The sequence below is a fragment of the Oncorhynchus mykiss genome, chromosome 6, assembly GCF_013265735.2.
Source record: "Oncorhynchus mykiss isolate Arlee chromosome 6, USDA_OmykA_1.1, whole genome shotgun sequence".
NCBI lineage: Eukaryota > Metazoa > Chordata > Actinopteri > Salmoniformes > Salmonidae > Oncorhynchus > Oncorhynchus mykiss.
Window position 1 is genome coordinate 39,958,861 of NC_048570.1, and position 27,057 is coordinate 39,985,917.

At 43.4% G+C, this 27,057-nt stretch overlaps 1 protein-coding gene across 1 annotated transcript; it reads right to left on the bottom strand.

The window, feature by feature from the left end:
- Positions 1-24,215, bottom strand: LOC110525938 (inactive carboxypeptidase-like protein X2). The gene is made up of 23 exons (XM_036980095.1): positions 23,312-24,215; positions 17,599-17,859; positions 17,405-17,452; positions 17,031-17,189; positions 15,201-15,284; positions 13,770-13,847; positions 12,779-12,835; positions 9,052-9,129; positions 8,808-8,917; positions 8,268-8,407; positions 7,840-7,924; positions 7,545-7,689; positions 7,356-7,447; positions 6,981-7,104; positions 6,655-6,851; positions 5,150-5,326; positions 4,351-4,535; positions 3,795-4,238; positions 3,357-3,487; positions 2,990-3,129; positions 1,984-2,083; positions 1,557-1,723; positions 1-1,467 (listed from the first exon to the last, which is right to left on the bottom strand). The coding sequence occupies exons 1-23, from the start codon at positions 23,550-23,552 to the stop codon at positions 1,090-1,092; spliced, it is 3,621 nt and encodes a 1,206-aa protein (XP_036835990.1). The 5' UTR covers positions 23,553-24,215; the 3' UTR covers positions 1-1,089.
- Between the last annotated feature and the right edge of the window lie 2,842 nt (positions 24,216-27,057).

Here is a 27,057-nt window from a genome sequence, read left to right on the forward strand (position 1 = left end):
TGCTGTATGTAAACAAGCCTTTATTAATTGAAAAAATGTCTTTCCTCTACCTCAGCTAAATTATGAGGAACATTTAAGGAAATCTCTTTTGATTTCTCTCTTACTATTCAACAAACATTTTGTCAAGTTACTGTATGTCGATATTATGACTTTGCTGTCAATGTGTGAAAATAATGTAAATGAATCCACAATTTATAAGAAAAATAGAAACTTTGATTCTTTGTTTTGACTCTTCAAGGGTGGAGGTGATAGTAAAACAAGTGCGTAATCTACAACCACCAGATCTACATGATCTCTGAAGTACATTCTCCAGGAAAGCTTTGCAACAACTTTTCAAATTGAATTGGTATAAAATGTGTTTTCCAGATATCAGTGGTTCTATTTTTCTACTCTAAACTTACATTTTTGTGTGTGTTAACGTTGTATCAAAATACCTACTCGAGCAGTTATACAGACCACTGGCATTAGCTTGTGTGCCTGACTGTTTTTGCATTCAACACTGCATTGTTCCTTTGATCAGTTTTTGCAGATATACCTAAACACTTCTTGTGGCCCCTTTGTTGATCTGAAAGAATGGATGGCTGGGGGGCTTCCAGAGTTATTGGAGTTTCAAGAACCTGTCAGTTCTTTAAGGGGATACTTTGGGATTTATCTACTTCCCCAGAGTCAGATGAACTCGTGGATACCATTTTTATGTATCTGTGTGCAGTTTGAAGGAAGTTCTTAACAATTGCTAACTAGCTTTAGCGCAATGACTGGAAGTCTATGGGTATCTGCTAGCATCTTTCTAGTTATTGTGTTAATGCTAGTTAGCATTGGCTTGCGAAACTAACTCGAACTTCCTTCATACTTGACACAGCGACATAAAAATGGTATCTACGAGTTCCTCTGACTCTGGGGAAGTAGATAAAGGGCATCATTGCCAAATATCCCTTTAAGGGGTCACTTAGTTGTCTACTCTAAGAATTGAGTTAACAGCCTGGGCTCAGGCCTATGACATTGTTCCTGTTCAAATACCTTAGAGTGCAAAGGAAGTGGGGAGGAAGGATGTATTGTAAATGTATTTGAACAAGGCCTTGGTGTTTAAGCTTAGTAATCGTCGATCTTGTACTCGTATTTGTAATCCAAGATGGAGTCCGTGAAACTTTCCGGTGCCGACGTTTGCCCCTCTCCTATGAACCACGTGTCGTACCAAGCAGTGGTGGGCTCCGCCTCTATTGTCATGGGAACCGGCGTGGTCGTCGGGGGCAACGTTGTTGTCGATCTCATCAGTCTCTGTTGCCGTAGACGACGACGGCGGTCGAACTCTAGCTTTTGCTTTTGCTTGCGACGCACATTAGGATCTATGGCGGAGACCCCGTCGGGATGCCCCACATCCCTGTTGCCATTGGAGACCGTGTTCTGTCTTGTTCCGCCGTTGCCGTGGCTGAGCAGGCGTATGGGCTTGTTGCCGTGCAGGGCCATGATCTGTGGATGAATAGATGGCATTTATATAGTGCTTCAATGGCTCTAAAGTGGCTAATAGGCAATATAATTGCAGGTGTAGCAGTACCCACTTGTTTGATGCGGTCCCAGTTGGACTTGGCCAGGTTAAAGCTGCAGGTAGTTGCCCCTGCCTCGTAGCCCACCACACACAGCTTGGTCAGGGGGGCGAAGCCTTCTGCCCGCACCGTCACACGGTACTCACCTGGGTTCAACAAGCGCCAGTAGTCCCCTGTTACAGCTGTGGAGGGAGCAGAGAGGAGAGGGCTTAGACTGCACACTCACTAAAGATGGCACTTGCAGGCTCCTGGATGTCCACTGCATGTACGTTTGTTCAGGGGGAAGGGACAACAGGTTGTTACCAATATCTACCCCAGCTGTAGTTTAATGAATATACCAATATAACAGTGCATAGCTACATTCATGTGTTCACAGCAGTCAGAATGCCAAGGGCAGTAGGCTATGGTACATGGTTAACACAAAGCCAGACACTGTACCCACCTGTAGAGACATCATGGTTGACCCCCTCTACAGAAACTGTAGCATTAGCGATGGGGTTCCCCTCATTGTCTTTTACCACGCCCCTGATCCCACGCTGCACCTGGGTGGGGTGAAAACCAGGGTTCAAAAGGTAAGTCACTCTACAGAAGTGGTATACAAACTTTTTCAGTGGGGACCCCATTTTTCCCACAATTTCTTGCGATCCCAGAGATGGATGTCCTTCTGGAAGGTTTTCCCATCTCCACAGAGGAACTCTGGAGCTCTGTGTGAGTGACCATTGGGGTCTTGGTCACCTCCCCGATCAAGGCTCTTCTCCCCCGATGGCTTAGTTTGGCTAGGCGGCCAGCTCTAGGAAGAGTGTTGGTGGTTCCAAACTTCTTCGGACCTTCAATGTGGCAGACATTTTTTGGTTACCCTTCCCCAGATCTGTGCCTCGACACAATCCTGTCTCGGAGCTCTATGAACAATTCCTTCGACCTCATGGCTTGGTTTTTTTCTCTGACATACACAGTCAACTGCGGGACCTTATATAAACAGGTGTGTGCCTTTCCAAATCATGTCCAATTTACCACAAGTGGACTCCACTCAAGTAGAAACATCTCAAGGATGATCAATGAAGACAGGATGCACCTAAGCTCAATTTCGAGTCTCATAGAAAAATAGAAAAGGGTCTGAATACTTGTGTAAGTAAGGTCATTTTTTATATACATTTGCAAAAAAAACACTATTTTCACTTTGTCATTATGGGGTATTGTGTTTAAATTGAGGAAACGTATTTATTTATTCCATTTTAGAATAAGGCTATAACGTAACAAAATGTGGTAAAATTCAAGGGGTCTGAATACTTTCCGAATGCACTGTATATATGCATAATATTACATTTTGGCGACCCCAGATTTGAATACCACTGCTCTACGGCCACACTCCAGGACTGTGTGTGTGTTTGGTATACTCTCAAAATGTGTTAATAGTTTCTCTGTGTGTGCATACGTGTGTCTCTGTGTACCTGCTCCATGAAGGTGAGCATGGCCTCTCTGTTCTTCTCCCACTCAATGACCAGCTCACTCTGATGGGGGAACTTATCACAGCCAAGGAACACTGACAGCTCCAGACAGTTAGTGTGCAGGTAGCTGAAGTCATTCATACCTGAGGATGGAGGGAGAGGGGGGGAAGATAGGTGAGAACCCGCAATGCAAATGATGAACCACCAGAGAGCGCCATTATCCCCAAAACCGGGTCCTTTACTCTGATCAATGTTACATTACAGGTTTCAACCTTTTTGAACTACTGTATGTAATGTCGACTATCATAAAAAATGGCTTAATGAACAGCAGACAACAATGGAATAAAAAAGGGATGTTGTCGGTCCTTACTTCCTGTGACGGGCTGCCACTTGGCGCGATTGACGATTCCAACGCCTCCAGTGATGTCATTGCCGTGACAGGAGCCGTGGGAAGTATATGTCATCGACAGGTGAGTAGAGGCATAAGAGATGGCCAACCACCTATAACACACAAACACACACACACAGTCAGATAGGGTAATCTGATCCTAGATCTGTGGTTAACTTGGGCTCCCGAACGGCACGGAGATCTAAGGCACTACATCTCAGTGCTAGAGGTGTCACTGCAGACACTCTGGTTTGAATCCAGGCTGTATCACAACCGGCTGTGATTTGGAGTCCCGTAGGGCGGCGCACAATTGACCCAGCGTCGTCCGGGTTTGGCCGGTGTAGGCCGTCATTGTAAATAAGAATTAGTTCTTAACTGACTTGCCTAGTTTAATAAAAACATTTACTTCATGCTACACACCTGAAAAAGGAGGCGTCTGCTGTGGCCCTGGGTTCATCCTCAGGCTCTGCGTACCCCCCTCTCCCTCTGTCATCCTCCCCTCTCCCTCTGTCATCCTCCTCTTCCCTGTGGCCATAGCCATGTCCCCTCCACTCCTCCTCCGGCTGCTGGTATCCTCTGTTATACTGATCTTCTTCTCGCTGCTGGTATCCCCTGTTCCACTGGTCTTCTTCTGGCTGCTGGTATCCCCTGTTCCACTGGTCTTCTGGCTGCTGGTATCCCCTGTTCCACTGGTCTTCTTCTGGCTGCTGGTATCCCCTGTTCCACTGGTCCTCTTCTGGCTCCTGGTATCCCCTGTTCCACTGGTCTTCTTCTGGCTGCTGGTATCCCCTGTTTCTATCGTCTTCCTCCGGCTCCTCGCGGTCGTAGTCCCTCCCCCACGCCGTCACGTCAAACTCCTCGTACCTAGAAGAATGATTTAAATGGAGATGATTGTTTATTTGGTTTCATATCATTATTACTCCTGCCAAAAATACCAAGAGTGCAGGAAGAGAAAGAGAGAAGAAGCGCCTCGTACTGTCTCTTCTTGCGACTCTGTGCCCTCTCTCTCTTGCCCTCTCTGGTGCTGGTGCCGGCGGTCTTGGTTAGGTGGTGATTGTCGTATGGGTACGCCACAAACCTCTCTCCCCCCTGGAAGTTGGCCCCCAGTACGAATGGGTGGCTCTCCATCCACAAGATGATGGCTCGAGTCTCCACAGCAATCTGCAGGACAAGAAGAACAAACAGCAGCCGTCTTTTTAAAATGTAACTAGGCAAGTCAGTTAAGAACAAATTCTTATTTACAATGACGGCATACCCCGGCCAAACCCTAACCCGGAGGATGTTGGGTCAATTGTGTGCTGCCCTATAGGACTCCCAATCATGGCTGGATGTGATACAGCCTGGAATCGAACCAGGGTCTGTAGTGACGCCTCTAGCACTGAGATGCAGTGACTTTGACCGCTGTGCCTCTCGGGTCCCCTTGTTAAGTTGATAAACAGAGAAATGGACTTGCTTGTACTGTCTCTGCTCTTCACACCATCTACATTTCCTTCCCTCCTGTTTCTCCCCTCCTGTCTTCATCCCCTCTCTTTCTCCCTTACCATCCCCTCCCTCCCTCCCTCCACCTCCTTCCTCCACACACCCTGTCTTCATCCTCTCTTTCTCCCTTACCATCCCCTCCCTCCCCTCTCCCTCCCTCCACCTCCTTCCTCCACACACCCTGTCTTGATCCTCTCTTTCTCCCTTACTGTCCCCTCCCTCCCCCTCTCTTTTTCTCCCTTACTATCCCCTCCCTCCCTCCCCTCTCCCTCCCTCCACCTCCTTCCTCCACACACCCTGTCATCCCCCTCTTGATCTGCAGGGATCTTGACATGGTGATTGGGGATCAGTTTGGGCACCATGCCCTTGTCCTCAGCCTCCCACAAAACACTGTTCAGGTCTGGGAAGTTCTGGAAGATGTCGTGGCCGTCCTCCGTCCAGTGGCCTGTTGTCCAACCACTCAGCTCGGAACCCTATGGTGTCAATGGGACAGGATGTTATGGAGATATGGGCTGCATTTTTACTGCAGTAATATCAATGTGTTAAAACCAAACGTCTTAGGATTTGCTTGAATATCTCTAGTCTTGACTTGAGATATGTTTTCTTCTCTTGAGGAAAATAAAGTTGGGTGCTAGACTGTTCCTGCATACAACAATACTTTCCTACAGGACAACAAGTTGGCTAAATCAGAAACTGTCTGGCACCCCTTTTCCTTAATAGAAGAAAACAGATTTGCACCCTGGAAGTGTAAAGTATAAATACAGGCTGTATTTCCCTGTAAGGGTCGTTCTTGAATTACGGTGGCATTTTGGCACGGCATTTTGGAAAATAATTACTTGATTTTTCATTGAAATGTAGTTGGGTACATCTTCCCATTCTAAATCAACTAATATGGTAGCTTAATGACTTAAAATATGTTTTTACCATTACGTTAACATTGTGCCACCAGTGGAGTAGTAACACCAATGAGGATTTTGTGAAAAGGAGGCCACAAATGCTCAAATCTAAGGTTAATCCTTTAAAAATAATTTACTGAAGGGATTCATTATTTAATTTAATTAAATCGGCTGACACAAAATGATAAATGAAATTCTCAAATGTATGACATACTGAAAGGTCGTGATGAGATAATAATGTTCTTTAACATAGAACCCTCACTCAATAACAGTTTGCCACGGGAGAAAATGCTCAAGGTCTTTGTATATCTTTGTAATCAGCGATTTTCAAAGTGGTAACACCAACGACATAAAACTGAGGGACACATTATACTAGTAAAACAATAGGCGTTTTTATTGATCTACAGCAAGGTTATTCAACTCTGACCCTACGAGGTCCAGAGCCTGCTGGTTTTCTGTTCTACCTGATAATTAATTGCACCCACCTGGTGTCTCAGGTCTAAATCAGTCCCTGATTAGAGGGGAACAATGAAACAATACAGTAGAACTGGCTTCAAGGTCCAGAGTTGAGTTTGGGAGATCAAAAGTATATGAAATAATTTTGTTTACTGTCTAGCATTCAAAATAATAGATACAGTATCTCTAAACACCAAAACATGTCACTACACCCCTACACATCACCAGTGGGACAAGCCAATTTGCTAGCCCCCAGTAGTTTCAACAATGCATACAAATAGTTGTTTTGCAGTACATATGTTTTCTTATTAAATAACATTGAAATAAAATTTGAATGTACTATTTTTAATAGTTTGGCCATTTTTAATTGTTTTTACATGGTGCCAAAGTCAAGGGACAACATTTACCACCGCAATCCAAGAATGAACCGTATGATATCCAGTACTGACCACTGTCAGGGCCTTCTCCTGCCCATCAGGGTTGAGTGAGGGCACCAGGTGGATACGTATTTCCTCCACCAGGCGGCGCACTCTGGGGTTGCCATCATTGTACTCCTTACACAGGTACTGCAACAGAAGAAGAACCATCTCCCGCCCCGTCGCCTCGTTTCCATGGAGACCGGCCGTGTAGCGGAACTCCGGCTCACCTAAGGAGAAAAACACAGATTGTCATTGTCTTAGCCTGGAATAACAAACGGGTGCAGTTAGCCTGGAATAACTAATGGGTGCATGTTCTGAAAACTGTGGACACAGACACAATATTTGTTTCATCCCACCTATCTCGTGTTCTGTGGGGTTGCCTGATATCACCATGGCCAGGATGTCCAGTCCGTTGGAGCTGCGACCCAGGCTGTACATACTGGTGATGTTGGGACACTCCTCAGACACGGACTTCATCATCTACCAGAAGAGACGCACAGGGGAAAGCAGCATTTACCAACCTTGGTCCGGGACACCTTCAGTGGGGTCTGTGCAAGTCTTTGTTCAAGCCCAACAAATCGTATTAAATGAATCCCCAAAGTGTCACGACAGAGTTGAAGTCAGTTGTCACAATCTGTCAGACAAAACGTTAGACCTGATTCAAGTTCAAACAGGTGGCACTGATGACCTTAAGGTTTGAAGTCCCCTGAAATGGGAGTGTTCCGTCTCACCGTGACCATGTCTGAGTAGTTGTGATGTCTGAAGTCCAGGTACTGGACTGGAGTCACCTCGTTCTGCAGCCTCTGGTAGGCACTGGTGGGGTCTGAGGAAATAAAAATGCACAGTGTGAACGTTTGCACGTGTTTTACTATCCTTGTGGGGACCAGAAGTCTAGTAGGGTGGGTGCGTGTGTCACTCACCAGGCAGTGGGCATCCTAGTACCTCCAGCCTCATACAGCAACTACCATTCCAGCTCTGAGGGATAACTCTGATGTAGCGTGCTAGTATGGGCTCAGCTAACTGATTCAGCACAGGGGTATCCTTATCGGAGTTACCAAAAAACAACTAGAGACAGAGAGGGGGGGGGGGGGGGTAAGAAGAGAGGGAGAGACAAATATATTTGACATGGTGAACTTTTGTGCCACATTAAAAAAAAGCATGAGAGTGAACCCTGGGACCAAAGTACATTTGAAGCAGCGAGGCTGACAGACTCACCCAGTCAGAGTAACCGTCATGGATGGTTTTCCATTCTCTGCTGTCATTACTGAATTGCACGTAGTACGATGTCACAAAGTCACTCCTGAAACAGAAAGACGCACACACATTTTGTCACCATTTTGTCTTTGATATTTCTGAAATTCACTGTGTGTGTGTGTGTGTGTGTGTGTTTGGTTTGGTTTCACTATCCTTGTGGGGACCAGAAGTCCTCACAAGGAGGGTAAAACAAGGAAAAATAATATTTTAGTGTTAGGATTAAGGTTAGGGATTAGGTTTAGGGTGATCTGTTAGGGTTAGATTCAGTTTCAGGGTTAAGATTAAGGGTTAGTTTTAGGGTTAGGAGTTAGGGAAAATAGGAATGGGAACTCCTGTTTTGGTCCCCACAAGGATAGTAAAATAAACGTGTGTGTGCTTGTGTGTCTTACTCGTTGCGTGAGTCTCGTCCCTGTGTTATGATCCCAGTAAACTCTGTTGCTCTGCGAGCGTCCATCTCAAACCAGTGAATATTGTCCTCTGGGTTAGGACACCACGCCCCACCATGCATGTCCTCCTCATCATCCGAAGCCTGGAAACCATGGAAACCATACAGTGTTGGAGATGAGGGTAAGGGGGCTTACCGTCAGGTTCGAATTAGTGTGAGGAGTGTACCTGCATGTTGAGTCATGCTCTGTGTTGGCTAGAGCAGTACTGAGACTTAGGGTTAGTCAATGTGTTAGGGTTAGTGTATAAGGGTTAGACTTAGCATGTGAGAGTTAGTGTGTGAAGGTTAAGGTTAGTGTGTGAGGGTTAGTGTGTGTGAAGGTTAAGGTTAGTGTGAGAGGGTTGGTGTGTTAAGGTTAGTGTGTGTGTGAAGGTTTAAGGTCAGTGTGTGAGGTTTAGTGTGTTAAGGTTAGTGGGTGAGGGTTAGGGTCCGTGTGTGAGGGTCAGTGTGAAGGTTAGTGTTAGTGTGTAAGGGTTAGGGTTACCTGTATGTTGAGTCGTGCCCTGGTTTGGCTGTAGCGGTAGTGAGACATAGAGGAGGCCAGCAGCTGGTCTGATTCTATCCTATGAGACTCCATACCCAGGGGAGGACACTCTGCCACCAGGGGAAAACATCTCAGTCACACACACATCACAAAAACTTCAAACCACAATGGAAAACCTCTGAAGCTCTTGCTAAAACTTTTGCTAACAGAGTGTTGTATCATTGGATGGTAGCAAGTTACTTACTTTTGGGCTCCTTGAATACGTGTGGTCTCTTCTTGGCTTTGGCCCTCTCTTCCTCCTCCCTCCTCTGCTGAGCTCTCTCTGTCAAACAGGACCATAGTCAATCACTAACTACAATTCCAGTAATGGATTCTCTGTGTGTGTGTGTGTGTGTGTGTGTGTGTGTGTGTGTGTGTGTGTGTGTGTGTGTGTGTGTGTGTGTGTGTGTGTGTGTGTGTGTGTTTATCGACAAATGCAGTAATGCCTCAGAGGATCCACATGCCTTCACATTGCAGATAGGCAGGAAACCAGATGTATTCTGTTTCTCCAAATTCAGGAATGTGCTGATTAAATTCAGATTGTTCTTTTTTTCTTCAGTAAATCTAAGACAGGCCGCACACTGTTGTATCCGAACTTTCATAACCACCAGTCACATTTTATGGGTAACCCTGCTTAAAGTGTCTATCTCTAACTGGATGTGAAAGCTGTCACATTTTGTATTAAATGTGATTTTGTTCTACATCCACATGTGCAATCACGGATAGTGGTGGACAGAGTATCCCCGCCCCCCATTCTACAAGGTGTTGAATGCGTTCCACAGGGATGCTGGCCCATGTTGACTCCAATGCTTCCCACAGTTGTGTCAAGTTGGCTGGATGTCCTTTGGGTGGCAGACCATTCTTGATACACACGGGAAACTGTTGTGTGTGAAAAACCCAGCAGCGTTGCAGTTCTTGACACAAACCGGTGCGCCTGGCAACCTACTACCATACCCCGTTCAAAGGCACTTAAATATTTTGTCTTGCCCATTCACCCTCTGAATGGCACACATACTCAATCCATGTCTCAAGGCTTAGAAATCCTTCTTTAACCTGTGTCTCCCATTCATCTACACTGATTAAATTGGATTAAACAAGTGACATCAATACGGGATCATAGCTTTCACCTGGATTCACCTGGTCAGTCTGTCATGGAAAGAGCAGGTGTCCTTAATGTTTGTACACTCAGTGTAATCTCCCATAGACAAAAGTCCCTGGTTCCATTCTGATTATACATTTAGCTGGTTCTACTCTCCTCGCTGTGCAGGAGGTGCAGTACACAATGGAACATGTGGCAACAGCTGTTGGTTCTTATCCCGAGTGTTTCGATCTTCATTCTAAGCTCACGATTTCAACATCTCTCCCCTCCATTACTGTTCGACTCACTACTCCCTTATGTTGTTTCTCTCTTTCCCTCATCTTTCCTTCCAGCATGTTCTGTAACCTCTCTCTGCTGTCCCGTCTCTTCCTTTCTTTCTGCTCCAGCTCAAAGCTTCTTCCATGCACCAATACAGGTTAAAGACGTTTACATTTGAGTCATTTAGCAGACTCTGTTATCCAGAGGGACTTACAGAAGCAATTAGGGTTAAGTGCCTTGCTCAATGGCACAGCAACCGATTTTTCACCTAATTGACTCGGGGATTCGAACCGGCGACCTTTCCTTCCCTCGCAACACAACTCTATGGTTCAGATTTGTCCTGCTCTACACTTTTGTCCCTCGTCATAGCAAGTGAAGCCATACTGAAGCTTCACAGCTACGTGTTTGCAATGCCCAGGTAGAGACTGATATCTGTGTTTTTTTCCCTCATTCGCTTTAAGCGGAAACATGAACCATTAGGGACTGATATTCCTCCACTACATTATGAATCTGTGAGTGACATGGTCATATGTTCACCTGCTTGACTGGGAGCTTTGACAGTGCAAAGTTTACTTGCAATGACTCTGATATGTGGTTGTTTTACCTACCTTAGTTTAATGGAGACAAAAAAATGCTGGGTTGTTTGGCTGACCCATCTGCTGGGTTGTTTGGCTGACCCATCTGCTGGGTTGTTTGACTGACCCATCTGCTGGGTTGTTTGACTGACCCATCTGCTGGGTTGTTTGACTGACCCATCTGCTGGGTTGTTTGACTGACCCATCTGCTGGGTTGTTTGACTGACCCATCTGCTGGGTTGTTTGACTGACCCATCTGCTGGGTTGTTTGGCTGACCCATCTGCTGGGTTGTTTGACTGACCCATCTGCTGGGTTGTTTGGCTGACCCATCTGCTGGGTTGTTTGGCTGACCCATCTGCTGGGTTGTTTGGCTGACCCATCTGCTGGGTTGTTTGACTGACCCATCTGCTGGGTTGTTTGGCTGACCCATCTGCTGGGTTGTTTGGCTGACCCATCTGCTGGGTTGTTTGACTGACCCATCTGCTGGGTTGTTTGGCTGACCCATCTGCTGGGTTGTTTGGCTGACCCATCTGCTGGGTTGTTTGGCTGACCCATCTGCTGGGTTGTTTGGCTGACCCATCTGCTGGGTTGTTTGACTGACCCATCTGCTGGGTTGTTTGACTGACCCATCTGCTGGGTTGTTTGGCTGACCCATCTGCTGGGTTGTTTGACTGACCCATCTGCTGGGTTGTTTGGCTGACCCATCTGCTGGGTTGTTTGACTGACCCATCTGCTGGGTTGTTTGGCTGACCCATCTGCTGGGTTGTTTGACTGACCCATCTGCTGGGTTGTTTGACTGACCCATCTGCTGGGTTGTTTGGCTGACCCATCTGCTGGGTTGTTTGACTGACCCATCTGCTGGGTTGTTTGGCTGACCCATCTGCTGGGTTGTTTGACTGACCCATCTGCTGGGTTGTTTGACTGACCCATCTGCTGGGTTGCAGACATTGGGTCACTTTGTTTTTTTTGTTTTTAAAAAAAACATTTCATGTTTTTTTATATTTTTTTACATTGTGACCTTCCATTATAGAATTTTGTTTTGATGTGGATTGAGGCCTATACTGTACATTCATATCAGTTGTGTTCCTCCGTTGTATTCACCTTTCCTATTTCTAATGTGGGATTGTGTTTCTGTGCCCAATTGGAAACTAAAAAACTATGGAAATAGATTGTGATGATACCCATGAATGACTGCTGCACAATGTGCTTGTTTTATTATTTTTTAATCAGGGATCAAATTTGATTTGATATATATGAAATTGTTTGGTGAAATATGCATAAAAGGAGAGTAATTGCCCATAATTCTGCACTTTAGTATCCTTTTGTACTTCCAATTTTGATCATCATGATTTAGTGACTGCAAAGAAACTGTTTTGATCTACTGGGATTTTTAAAAGAAAGACTAACTTTCTGTTTTGTCTGTTTGGACAGAAGTGTGGTTGCGTTGATCTTTTCGCAGGACAGTTGTGTTCCTTTTCATGAATGTATTTGCAATTCCGATGGTATAATATCGTTTTGATGAATGTATTTATGTTTTGAGAAGGCAACTACATTTTGACAACGCATTTTCTGTTCTGCAAACGGGAGTTCTGTGTCTTGTGGACTTTGTTATGAAAATCAACAACGTGATTCCAAGAATTGCTCGTCAACCCAGAATGAAAGTTAATTTAAAAAAAACGACTGATCGTTAAATTAATGTTTGGGTAATCCCAACAACCCAACATGTTGGGTTATTCACGCAACCCAATCGGTTGACTGGGTCAAAATAACCCAGTGTGTGTTCTATCCAATATTTACCCTTATTTACCAAAAACCCCAAATTGGCTTGTTTTTAACCCAGCATTTTTTTGTGAGTGCATTGACTGTAAGTTGCTCTGGATAAGAGTGTCTGCTTAATGACCAGCATGTAAATGTTACTGTGTATGGGAAGTATCTACAACTGAAGATAGATAGATCACTGTCGTTCAGATCACAGTGGAAAATAGGCTGTGCACAATACCTCTATCCTCTCGCTCCTTTTCTCTCCTTTGGATCTCTCTCTCCTCCTGTTTTTTCGCTGTGGTAAACAAAGGAGGGAAAAAACAATCATGGCTGAATTTGAGGTTACTTTCCCCCACCTCCCCATTACATGTACCAGTATACTGTGTATGTGGGGTGTTTTCAGTTGCGTGAAACATTTAGAACGTTGCAGATAGAATAAAAGATAACGTCGTGATTTCCTATTGTACCTGACAGACAATCAATCATAATATACACAAACATTCTGTAACGTTTCCCCCTCCTGAACAGGCCCAGGTGTTTCTTAAGGTTTGCCACAATATCCAAATGATAAACATGACAAAGTGTTTGAAGGGGGTAATAATCTTGATCTGACTGTTGTTTGTTCCAGTTACTTGGTATTTTCTTAATTGGGAGTTTGGAACATCAGCTGCCAAAGTCTTGCTTAACCCAAACTTAGACAACAGACCATATAATTGAAACAGTATACACTTATTTTTTTTGTTCATTCTTGTGGGGAATGAGAAGTGTTGGCCCATTACTTTTGACTCTGTGGTAAAGGCCCAGTTCTTTATTGTGTCTATCTAATCTTTATTTCACCACAGGGTCCCATTGAAATGAAAAACATATTTCTATTGAAGATTTGGCCAAGGGTTTATTTTACAGTGCAGAGTGTGTGTGTGTGTGTGTGTGTGTGTGTGTGTGTGTTTTTGGTTTTACCTCAGGATAGTAAATCAAGGAAAATACAGACAAGTCGAGACATTTCGCAATGCTATTTTAGGCTTAGGGGTTATGTTTAGGGTTGCAATTATGGTTAAGGTTAGAATTAGGATTAAGGGTTAGGTTTAGGGGTTAGGGTTAGGTTTAGGTTCATGGGTTAGGGTTCGGTTAAGGGTTAGGTTTAGGGGTTAGGGAAAATAGGATTTTGAATGGGAATCAATTGTTTGTTCCCCACAAGGACAGTGTGTGTGTGTGCCCGTGTGTGTACGTACTCTGTCCACCACTGTGCCCGTAGTCATACTCCTCGTACCATGGGCTTTCATAGGTGGGTGGTGGTGTAACAAGCTCCTCTGTATTGGAAGGAGAAAACACAAACCCATCATTACAGTATCCTAGATTGAGTAGCACACTGTTTCTGCATTGATTCAACAGTACATAACCGCCATGGCAAAGCCACAACAACCTGGCTCAAGCAGAAACAGACTTGCAGCCTGTCTAGTAGTACTAATCTATTTTTTACTAAACAACATCACAGAGAGAGTCTCTTTGATTTCATGTGTGCCTTCCAAAGCTCTCTGAAGCTGAAATGCAGTATGTAGTTTCAAAACATTAATACAGTAATCTTCCACTACAGTGATGGTGGAACAGAGCCTTTATTTCTGCAGCGACAACAGACACTCTGTTTGGACCCACATAAAGCTAGCATAACACGCTGCCTGTTATTTGCCTAGTTAAATGTCTCATTTAAGTTTACAAGGAATATCACAGAGCAGCCATCTTGTGAAAGGCTTCTCGCTCAAAAACAAAACCATGAAAAGCCTTTGGCTGTTTAGAACTACACTCTCACCCACTCACTCTCCTCTAAAAAGCAGGGTGATGATCTAGCCTCCTACTCTGTCATTCCCTGGACTAAGAGCTCTATTCAATCTGATCCGCTTTAGCCGACATCAGCGTAGCGGTTGTTTGGGCGGTGTTGGAGGTGGAACTGCATTAGAGCTATCAAATCCACAAGCGTCTCCAGGCATCATATCTAAAGCAGACATTGGCATTGGCTGCACAGAGTTGCATTAACCTCTACGGAATCGGAACGGTTGTTGCTAACATTCACTAATGTTACTAGAATGACATTGTAAGTAACAGACAACTTTCCAGGACATAAACATGTCTTATATGGGTAGAAAGCTTAAATTCTGTATAATCTAACTCATGTGTCCAATTTACAGTAGATATTACAGTGAAAAAATACCATGCTATTGTTTGAGGAGAGTGCACAACAACAAAATACTTTTATCACGGCAACTGGTTAGATACATTCAACTCTGAAGGTAAATAATGTACTTACATTCAGTAATCTTGCTCTGATTTGTCATCCTGATGGTCCCAGAGATAAAATGTAGCAACGTTTTGTCTGATAAAATCCATTTTTATATTCAAATGTAGGAACTGGGTTCTACAGTTTGAACCCCTGCTGTCTACCCCTGCATTACACCACAGACACCGCCAAAACATCAACTGATCTGACTGAATCTAGGTCTAAGCGTATGGTTTACAGGATCGACTTCCACACTATAAACCCTAAAACAGGGGTTGTCTTTCATTCTTAGAAAGGAGGAATAGCAGCATACACTGTGGCCCTCTAAACGGTGACTGACTGCCTGATTGACCGACCGACTGACTGATTGATTAATTGAGATGTAAGTCACCTGTAACAGCATAGCTCCAGTCATCTTTCTCTTTGGGGACGACCTCTGTACCATCAGGGAAAGGAAGATTCTCGGGCACCTCGTCTGTTATTGGAGAACGGAGAAAACGAGAAAGTGAGAATGGAGATCTCAGAGAAGAAAGAGAGCAGAAAAGAGAAAAGAGAGAGTAAGATCGAAGTGGCACATGAGAGTAAGGAAGGAGGCAGATGGAGAAGTAAGAGTAGAGAAATAAGAGAAAGGAGAGGGTGAGAATGGAGAGATATGGTGGAGTGAGAACAGAGAACAGAGAGAAATGGAGAGTGAGATTCTGTAGGAGGGAAAATCTGGAGGAATGGTAGAGTGAAACAGTGGTGGAGTTATGGACACAGCTAAAGTAATGAAAACCTGTTGCAGCGATCACACAAAGTTCAGATGAATGTCACTGACAAACCTTCACATGAGATGAGATTTCCATCATATAAGGTGGAAAACCTGACTCATTGGTTAAAGAGTCCAGTTGGCAAATACCATAAAGGGTTCGATTTAGAGTGGATCTAGATGAGAAATCGAGAGATAAAAAGTTATTGAATTTTAACCCCATCCCATCCCAAACCTTAACCCTTACCTTAACCATTCAGAGTTCATGCCAAACCTTAAAAATTTGGAGTTAATGCCCAAACTTAACCTTTAACACTTCGAAATTCAACATTTGGAACAACTTAGCAATTTAACATTTGAGAAAAATCTAATTCTGACGAGAGACTGTGAGGGCTGGTAGGTTATACACCTGTAGTACACGTTTAAACTAATAGCTAGTGTTTGAAAAAATACTTTGATAATAATTTTGAAGTAGTTAGTAAAGTGAATTGAAATTGTTATTTTTTTGTCATTGATGCCTTTGTTACATTCATGCATTTATTCCATCCATAGACTGTATACACAGTAAACTAAACATTAGGAACACCTTCCTAATATTGAGTTGCGCATGGACGTCGGGGCATGGACTCTATAAGGTGTCTAAAGCGTTCCACAGGGATGCTGGCCCGAATTGACTCCAATGCTTCAAGTTGGCTGGATGTCCTTTGGGTTGTGGACCATTCTTGATACACACGGGAAACAGCTGAGCGTGAAAAACCCAGAAGCATTGCAGTTCTTGACACAAACCGGTGTGCCTGGCACGTATTACCATATGCCATTCAAAGGCACTTAAATCTTTTGTCTTGCCTATTCACCCTCTGAATGGCACACATACACAATCCATGTCTCAATTGTCTCAAGGCTTAAAAATCATTCTTTAACCTGAATCCTCCCCTTTATCTACACTGATTGAAGTGGATTTAACAAGTCAATAAGGGATCATAGTTTCACCTGGATTCTCCTGGTCAGTCTATGTCATGGAAAGAGCAGGTGTTCTTAATGTTTTGTACACTCAGTGTAACAGCTCAGTGCTGCCCCTTCTCATTGAATATCTCAAGTATTGCAGGCTGCCATTAGAAACTAAATTATACTTATATTTCAATATAATTCAATATTATCCTTATTTATACCACAGCATTGTTGAGTACTCGTTTCTGATTGGTTAGAAAGGCATTCTGTGTGTGATTTTAAAATAATCGATTCAAGGAAATACATCTGATGTAATAGCAGCACGAATATTGACCATGAAGATTGCTATTTTCCAATTGCCTATAATGGAGGACCTTGCTTTCTGGCAATAACAGCCCGTAGTACCCCGGTCGACCTTGAACTTCATGGCTTCAATGAAAGGGGGAAGTCGTTCTCCCCTGACTCATTCATTAATTCGGTCAATTGAGTCATTCATTTTAGGACACAGAGGGGGATGAAACATACATCTGGCGTCCCAGTAGTCCTCGTCTCCCTTGTCCACCTTTCCATCCACCACAAGAGTGGGGGGCGTGGCCGTTGGGTTCTCTCCCTTCCAATAGTCATCTTCTGGGTCGACCACTGGGCCTCCGGGCTCCTCCTCATCTGGCTTCCAGTAGTCATCCTCTATCAGAGGGACACATGGACAGTAGAGGTAACTTTATTAGTGTGGAGATTTGTTTTTTAAGCAAGATATAAAACAAAATCCACCTGGTTTTTCAAGGTACAAATAAAATCATAAACAAAGTGGCTATACTATAACGTTTTGAGTGGTATTAGAACACAGGCACCGGCTTCAGAGAAATGATATAATAGTTTGTCATCTGTACACATGATCTCACCGTTGTCTGTGTAGGGGTAGTCTGGGTATGGGTCAGGTTCTGTGGGAGCTTCAGATGGGACAGAGATCAAAGTATTACAAACAACTTTGTTACTCACACAATGCAAAGCCAATAAAAAATCTCATCAACCAATTCTAGTCTGTTTTTATAGAAAACGTTGATTACAGTAGTAGAGTGGTGTGTTACTGCATTACCTGCTTCTGTGTAGACCTCTGTGGTAGTTGTAGGTGGTGGTGTGGTAGTTGTGGGTGGTAGTGTGGTAGTTGTAGGTGGTGGAGTTGTTGTAGGTGCTTCTGTCCGTGGCTCCTTTCCTTTGCCCTTCTTTGGCTTTTTGTCTGCTTTAGGCTTCTTGGTGGCCTTGGGCACTTTGGGCTCCTTGTTCTTCTTGTCTTTCTTGTCTTTCTTGGCCTTCTTTTTATTCCCTTTGCCCTCCTCTTCGGCTCTTCTGACCCTGGCTTGGAGATGGACAACGGGGGGAAAGGAAAGTTAATAAACTTGGTCATTTTGACATGTTAATCCCTGAGGGTCCAATGTCAGGTTTAACAGTATATAACAATCCTCTAACAGTCGGATAAACCAGGATATGACAAGATGGCATTCAATCAAAGGCTATACATCAACACCAACTCTCTGCTACTGAAGTAGACTGATGAGAGATAGAGAGACAGATAAACAAATATAAATAGAGTGATAGAGGGGGCAGAGAGAGATGGTGACAGAGGAAAAACAGTGGGAAACAGAGAGACAGACAGAATGACCGAAATCCCGGACCAGACAGGTGTGGGGAAATCTGCCAGACAGAATCACCCTAGCAGGGGGCACAGCTGAGCTAACGTCGGACAGACAGGCTGGGTGTTCTGTTCAACAGGGTCCTTCCTCTACTCACAGACACACACACACACACACACACACACACACATCAAGGAGAAGGACTGCAGTGGTATCATCACACCCAAGGTCAAGGAGCTCTCATCTGGGTTTATGTAAATGTTTACACATTATGTCACATGACATTAAAACATTCAATTATCACATGCTTTTTTCTATCTGATGTGTAATGGATAAGATATAAAGATGTTCTTCTTTCTGCCGCTTCCTCTGAATGTACAGTGAGGGAAAAAATCATTTGATCCCCTGCTGATTTTGTACGTTTGCCCACTGTTAAAGAAATGATCCGTCTATCATTTTAATGGTAGGTTTATTTGAACAGTGAGCGACAGAATAACAACAAAGAAATCCAGAAAAACTCATGTCAAAAATGTTATAAATTGATTTGTATTTTAATGAGGGAAATAAGTGTTTGACCCCCTCTCAATCAGAAAGATTTCTGGCTCCCAGGTGTCTTTTATACAGGTAACAAGCTGAGATTAGGAGCACACTCTTAAAGGGAGTGCTCCTAATCTCAGTTTGTTACCTGTATAAAAGACACCTGTCCACAGAAGCAATCAATCAATCAAATTCCAAACTCTCCACTGTGGCCAAAGAGCTCTCCAAGATTGTAGACCTACACTGGGCTGGAATGGGCTACAAGACCATCACCAAGCAGCTTGGTGAGAGGGTGACAACAGTTGGTGCGATTATTCGCAAATGGAAGAAAGACAAAAGAACTGTCAATCTCCCTCGGCCTGGGGCTCCATGCAAGATCTCACCTTGTGGTGTTGCAATGATCATGACAACGGTGAGGAATCAGCCCAGAACTACACGGGAGGATCTTGTCAATGATCTCAAGGCAGCTGGGACCATAGTCACCAAGAAAACAATTGGTAACACACTACGCCGTGAAGGACTGAAATCCTGCAGCGCCCGCAAGGCAAGGCTCAAGAAAGCACATATAAATGCCCGTCTGAAGTTTGCCAATGAACATCTGAATGATTCAGAGGACAATTGGGTGAAAGTGTTGTGGTCAGATGAGACCAAAATTGAGCTCTTTGGCATCAACTCAACTCGCCATGTTTGGAGGAGGGGGAATGCTGCCTATGACCCCAAGAACCGTCAAACATGGAGGTGGAAACACTATGCTTTGGGGGTGTTTTTCTGCTAAGGGGACAGGACAACTTCACTGCATCAAAGGGACGATGGACGGGGCCATGTACTGTCAAATCTTGGGTGAGAACGTCCTTCCCTCAGCCAGGGCATTGAAAATGGGTCGTGGATGGGTTTTCCAGCATGACAATGACCCAAAACACACGGCCAAGGCAACAAAGGAGTGGCTCAAGAAGAAGCACATTAAGGTCCTGGAGTGGCCTAGCCAGTCTCCAGACCTTAATCCCTTAGAAAATCTGTGGAGGGAGCTGAAGGTTCGAGTTGCCAAACGTCAGCCTTGAAACCTTAATGACTTTGGAGAAGATCTGCAAAGAGGAGTGGGACAAAATCCCTCCTGAGATGTGTGCAAACCTGGTGGCCAAACGCAAGAAAGATCTGACCTCTGATTGCCAACAAGGGTTTTGCCACCAAGTACTAAGTCATGTTTTGCAGAGGGGTCAAATACTTATTTCCCTCATTAAAATGCAAATCAATTTGTAATATTTTTGACATGCGTTTTTCTGGATTTTTTGTTGTTGTTATTCTGTCTCTCACTGTTCAAATAAACCTACCATTAAAATTATAGACTGATCATTTCTTTGTCAGTGGGCAAACGTACAACATTAGCATTGGATCAAATACTTATTTCCCTCACTGTACATATTCATAGTATGCTGCATGCTAGGTATAGGATGTGGTTGTAATTGTGCTCTTGTACTGCCTAAATCGCCACGGAGGGCATTGTATTGTATTGTATTGCATTGTTTTGTTTTGGGAAACAATAAGTTGTGTAACTACAGAAGTCATTGGAGTGTATTCATTGGTATTTCCCTCTCTCTCTTCGTGGCTATTTGAATACCTGTAGGCCAGTGACCTACAGTTGAAGTCGGAAGTTTACATACACTTAGGTTGAAGTCATTAAAACTCATTTTTCAACCACTCCACAAATGTCTCGATAACAAACTATAGTTTTGGCAAGTTGGTTAGGACATCTACTTTGTGCATGACACAAGTCATTTTTCACTTATAATTCACTGTATCACAATTCCAGTGTGTCAGACGTTTACATACACTAAGTTGACTGTGCCTTTAAACAGATTGGAAAATTCCAGAAAATTATGTCATGGCTTTAGAAGCTTCTGATACGCAATTTGACATCATTTGAGTCAATTGGAGGTGTCCCTGTAGGTGTATTTCAAGCTCAGGGCCTCTTTGCTTGAAATCATGGGAAAATCAAAATCAATCACTCTTTTAGACCTCCACAAGTCTGGTTCATCCTTGGGAACAATTTCCAAACGCCTGAAGGTGCCACGTTCATCTGTACAAACAATAATACGCAAGTATAAACACCATGGGATCACGCAGCCGTCATACCGCTCAGGAAGGAGGCGCGTTCTGTCTCCTAGAATGGAACGTACTTTGGTGCGAAAAGTGCAAATCAATCCCAGAACATCAGCAAAGGACCTTGTGAAGATGCTGGATGGAACAGGTACAAAAGTATCTATATCCACAGTAAAACGAGTCCTATATTGACATAACCTGAAAGGTTGCTCAGCAAGGGAGAAGCCACTGCTCCAAAACCGCCATAATAAAAAGCCAGACTACGGTTTGCAACTGCACATGGGGACAAAGATCGTACTTTTTGGAGAAATGTCCTCTCGTCTGATGAAACAAAAATAGAATTGTTTGGCCATAATGACTATCGTTATGTTTGGAGGAAAAAGGGGTAGGCTTGCAAGCCGAAGAACACCATCCCAACCGTGAAGCACAGGGATGGCAGCATCATGTTGTGGGGGTGCTTGCTGCAGGAGGGACTGGTGCACTTCACAAAATAGATGGCATCATGGAAGGAAAATGATGTGGATATATTGAAGCAACATCTCAATACATCAGCCAGGAAGTTAAAGTTTGGTCTCAAATGGGTCTTCCAAACGGACAATGACCCCAAGCATACTTCCAAAGTTGTGGCAAAATGGCTTAAGGACAACAAAGTCAAAGTATTGGAGCGGCCATCACAAAGCCCTGACCTCAATCCCATTGAAAATTTGTGAGCACAACTGAAAAAGCGTGTGCGAGCAAGGAGACCTACAAACCTGACTCAGTTACACCAGCTCTCAGGAGGAATGGGCCAAAATTCACCCAACTTATTGTGGGAAGCTTGTGGAAGGCTACCCGAAATGTTTTACATAACTAAGTTATACAATTTAAAGGCAATGCTACCCAATACTAATTGAGCATATGTAAACTTCTGACTCACTGGGAATGCGATGAAAGAAATAAAAGCTGAAATAAATAATTCTCTCTACTATTATTCTGACATTTCACATTCTTAAAATACAGTGGTGATCCTAACTGAGACAGGGAATTTTTACTAGGATTAAATGTCAGGAATTGTTACATGTATTTGGCTAAGGTGTACTGTATGTAAACGTCCGACTTCAACTGTATCTGTGGAACAGAGGCTCTGTATTCATGTCATATTCATGTGTATTCAATATTCATCTCCGTTCGTAACCCAGCCAAACTGTAATGGCACGCTGTCAGAGCGTCATCAACATTGTCCTGTCCCTGTCCTTAAGAAATCTGATTCTGTGTAGTTGGTGTTTCTAATATCTTTTCAATTGTGCAAGCCATAAATATGTAGCCTATAACAGTAGAAGTAAGTTTTACATATTGCACTACAAGCTATGTAACAATGTGTACCCACAAAATAGTTACAGTACCTACTAGCTAATGTAATTTCCATGTAAATACAAGGTTTTGGTGCAATTTAATTGGGAAATGGGACTGATTAAATCCAACAGATGTGTGTGCTGAAGTTTACTCGATGTTAGGCTGTGAATCTCAGAAACAAAATGTGTTTTATAACTAACACTGCATCATCAGCCCATCTCAGAGGATGAATCCTTCCATTTTGGAGCTAGGATCTGTGGTACAGAACAGTACAGTAGAGTTAGCTGTACAAATCTGTCTCCAAGATGCTCAGCTCAGAGCCCAGCCAGGGCTGTTACTGCAGCAGACTGAATCTTCCCCAGTCCCAGCTTTGGGCCAAGAGACAGTCCAGGTGCGTGTGTGTGTGTGTGTGTGTGTGTGTGTGTGTGTGTGTGTGTGTGTGTGTGTGTGTGTGTGTGTGTGTGTGTGTGTGTGTGTGTGTGTGTGTGTGTGTGTGTGTGTGTGTGTGTGTGTGTGTGTATGTGTGTGTGTGTGTGTGGAGACACTGTTGGACTTGTCATAGTGACTGAAAGGTGTGTGTGGGTAATTCAGGAAACTGGTGGCTTCTTTCAAGACCAACACTCTCCTCCACCTGCCTTGTGCCCTGTCCCCTGTGCCTGCCTGATGATGTCATATAACGTTCTCCAATCCTCGTCCTGGAAGGAGGCATCTGTTCCAGCCCAACAACCAGATGCTGTTGATGATTCTACTACTAAGGTTTTGATCATTAGCTGATATGCTGATAAGATGTGCTATTGCTGGGCTGGAACAAAGGCCTGTACACCAGCTGAATTGGGTCCCATCTAGTAGGTAAAACCATCCATGTTTCTAGCCACAACTCAGATGGGATCCAATTCTCCACTTAGTAAAATATATAGCATTATAATATGAATGTTCCTACTAGGCAAAAACTGGTTGAATCAATGTTTCCATGTCATTTCAACCCCAAAATTCAATGTGATAACTTTGAATCAACGTGGTAAACTGATCGGATTTGCAAAAAGTCTTCAACGTAAGAGAATTTTGAATTTTTTTCATCAAACTTTTAACCTCAATGACAGGGTGACATTTTTGGCTGAGTTTAATTCACCCTAGTTGACAACTCAACCAAATGTAAACAAAAACTAGACGTTGAACTGACGTCTATGCCCAGTGGGTTAGCTTTGTTCTTACCTGGTAGGGCATCCTCCTCTGTGGCTCTCTTTTCCTTGCTAGTTTGGCTTTGTGTCTCTGTGAGTTCCTCTTCTTTAGCTGGTTCATTCTGGGACTCCTCTCCATATAGGGCCTCCATCCCTCTCTCCTCTACAGCCTGGCCTAAAGAGACAATGCCTCCTGCACTCTCCCCTGCTTTGGGCAGTAGCACACAGCATATGGCCAGCAGAACCAAACACACCACTGCAGTATGACCTCCCATCCTCCTTATTCTACCTGCCTCAGGATTCTACCTCAATGTTCCACTGAAAAGTTTCAGCTCAGTGTTCCGATTAAGTATTCCAGCTCTGATTTCCCAAAATCTTGCCAAAAGTTCCAGCTCAGAACGCTACTCAGAAATTCTACCGAAGTGTTCTATATCTGAATTCTACCCCAGAATTCTACCTCTCAGTTTTCTACTCTAGTGTTCCATGTCTTCTCTACGGTCAGGAAGATTCTGGAGCTCCAAGCCACAGCCAGACACAGACTCACTCAGAGCATGAGGCAGGGCTGGACACAGAGAGAAGAAAATAGTGAGGGAGGGAGGAAGAGCGAGGGAGAGCAGTCCAATTGTCCTGCAATTTAACTAAACGAGATCCACAGCTCTCCTGGATCGACAGCTGAAAAAGTTATGGCTGAGAGAGATATAATCCCTTCACCTGGCTGACGAGTTTCAACAGGTGCAGTGATCAAAAGGAGATCTCAGCATAGATTGAGCAGAGCAGCTCACTGGAGAAGCCAGGAGAGGGAATGAAGAATCCAGGTTGGCTCTATAGAGGCTGTAACTCCTGGTTGAAGAGGTGAAGAGAGTTTAGTTCAGCAGCAGAGCACTTCTTCCACTTCTTCCGCCTGCTTTCCCCTCTGCAGACTGCCACAAACAGGCAGGAATGAATAGGGGGAGGAGTCGAGGACAGTGTGTTTGTGCTAACAATATTGAAACCCACAAATATTTAAGGAACAGAGGAACATTATATAACTAACTATACAGTATAACTATATAACTACTGCTATACACACCATTATCTATTCAAATACTGTCCATACACACCATTCACATACATATTTATAATTTATATTCCTGTCTCAGGTCTAGAAGCTAATTTCCTGCAATTATATCCATTTTGCTTTTTACCACTATACATTGCATTTTAGTTGCACTGTTTATACACACCACATATTTATTTATATACTGGATTCTTGATATATCTCATTCAAATATACCTACTGCTGTACATACAGTGCCTTCAGGAAGTATTTCTTGACTTATTACACATTTTGTTGTGTTACAGACTGAATTCAAAATGGATTCAATATATTTTTTCCTCGCCCAAGTACGCACAATACCCCATAATGACCAAGTGAAAACATGTTTTTAAAAAGTTAGCAAATTTAAATACAGAAATATCACATATACATGCTCTACTGTTCAAAAGGTTGGGGTCACTTAGAAATGTCCTTGTTTTTGAAAGGAAAGCACATTTTCTGTCCATTAAAATAACATAATATTGATCATAAATACAGTGTAGACATTGTTAATGTTGTAAATGACTATTGTAGCTGGAAATGGCTGATTTTTAATGGAAAATCTACATAGGCGTACAGAAACCCATTATCAGCAACCATCACTCCTGTGTTCCAATGGCATGTTGTGTTAGCTAACCCAAGTTTATAATTTTAAAGGGCTAATTGATCATTAGAAAACTCTTTTACAATTATGCTAGCACAGCTGAAAACTGTTGTGCTGATTAAAGAAGCAAAAAACTGGCCTTCTTTAGACTAGTTGAGTATCTGGAGCATCAGCATTTGTGGGTTCGATTACAGGCTCAAAACAAAGACCTTTCTTCTGAAATGTGTCAGTCTATTCTTGTTCTGAGAACTAAACGCTATTCCATGCGAGAAATTACCAAGAAAGTGAAGATCTCGTACAAGGCTGTGTACTACTCCCTTCACAGAACAGCGAAAACTGACTCTAACTAGATTAGAAACAGGAGTGGGAGGCCCCGGTCCACAACTGAGCAAGAGGGCAAGTACATTAGAGTGTCTAGTTTGAGAAACAGACGCCTCACAAGTCCTCTGGCAGCTTCATTAAAGGTCCTGAATGCTCTGGAGCAGGTTTTCATCAAGGACTTTGCTCCGTTCATCTTTGCCTCGATCTTGACTAGTCTCCCAGTCCCTACTGCTGAAAAACATCCCCACAGGATGATGCTCGCACCACCATGCTTCACTGTATGTGCATTTTACTGAGGAATGGCTTCCGTCTGGCCACTCTAACATAAAGGCATGATTGATGGAGTGCTGCAGAGATGGTTGTCCATCAGGAAGGTTCTCCCATCTCCACAGAGGAAATCTAGAGCTCTGTCAGAGTGACCATCAGGTACTTGATCACCTCCTTGACTAAGACCCTTCTCCACTGACTGCTCAGTTTAGCCAGGCGGCCAGCTCTAGGAAGAGTGTTGGTGGTTCCAAACTTCTTTCATTTAAAAATGATGGAGTCCACTGTGTTCTTGGGGACCTTCAATGCTGCAGAAATGTTTTGGTACCCTTCCCCAGATCTGTGCCTTGACACAATCCTGTCTCGGAGCTCTACGGACAATTCCTTCAATCTCATGGCTTGGTTTTTGCTCTGACATGTATGTATGTATATATATATATATATATACACACACACACACACACACACACACACACACACACACAAACAATTTGTCTGACTCACAGACTCGGCCAACCAGCTACAGAAGAAAAAAAACAGCAAAAATAGATTCTAAACAAGATTGTTTAGATGATGAGTAGTACTGTCTCTTGAGATTTGGCCAAAAGGACCTATTGATGAAATGTGTTTAGAGTTATAGCCCACAAATCAAGTATAATATAAGCATCTGGATGGAAATTACTTAAAGTGAGTACGAAGGGTTGTTTTTGACCAATCTTGTTTTTGTCTCTGTTTGCTTGATGAAAGCAAGCTGGATTTATAGTATTTTGGCTGGTTCACATAGCGCCCGATTCCAACTTTAACAATTTACACCTTTCCTACACACTTCTCAACATTTGGTAAGTATTTATTAATCATAAAAAACAGGTTTGGAGAACCTTCAAGCACAAAAGAAAGAAAACAGTGGTTTGATTCATTCAGAAAATTGCCCATGGTAATGTTAGAAGATTAGTGGGCAGAATTATAATAGGGAGAATAGTGTAAAATAGTAAGCTATACCCTCGTCTATTGCCTTTACGTTCAAACTGTCACGGCTTGGTCTGCACACTGCCCCATAATGATTTAATTATGTCTTTTTTTCTACACTGAAGAAAAATATAAATGCAACAAGTTCAAAGATTTTACTGAGTTATAGTTCATTTAAGGAAATCAGTCTATTGAAACAAATTCAACAGAACCTAATCTATGGATTTCACATGACTGGGAATACAGACTGTTGGTCACAGATAACTTAAAAGAAAAAGTAAGGACGTGGATCAGAAAACCAGTCAGTGCCTGGTGTGTCCACCATTTGCCTCATGCAGCGCAACACATCTCAATCGCAAAGAGTTGATCAGGCTGTTGATTGTGGCCTGTGGAATGTTGTCCCACTCCTCTTCAATGGCTGTGCGAAGTTGCTGGATATTGGCGGGAACTGGAACACGCTGTCATACACGGCGATCCAGAGCATCCCAAACATGCTCAATGGGTGGTGACATTTCAGGTGAGTATGCAGGCCATGAAACAACTGGGACAT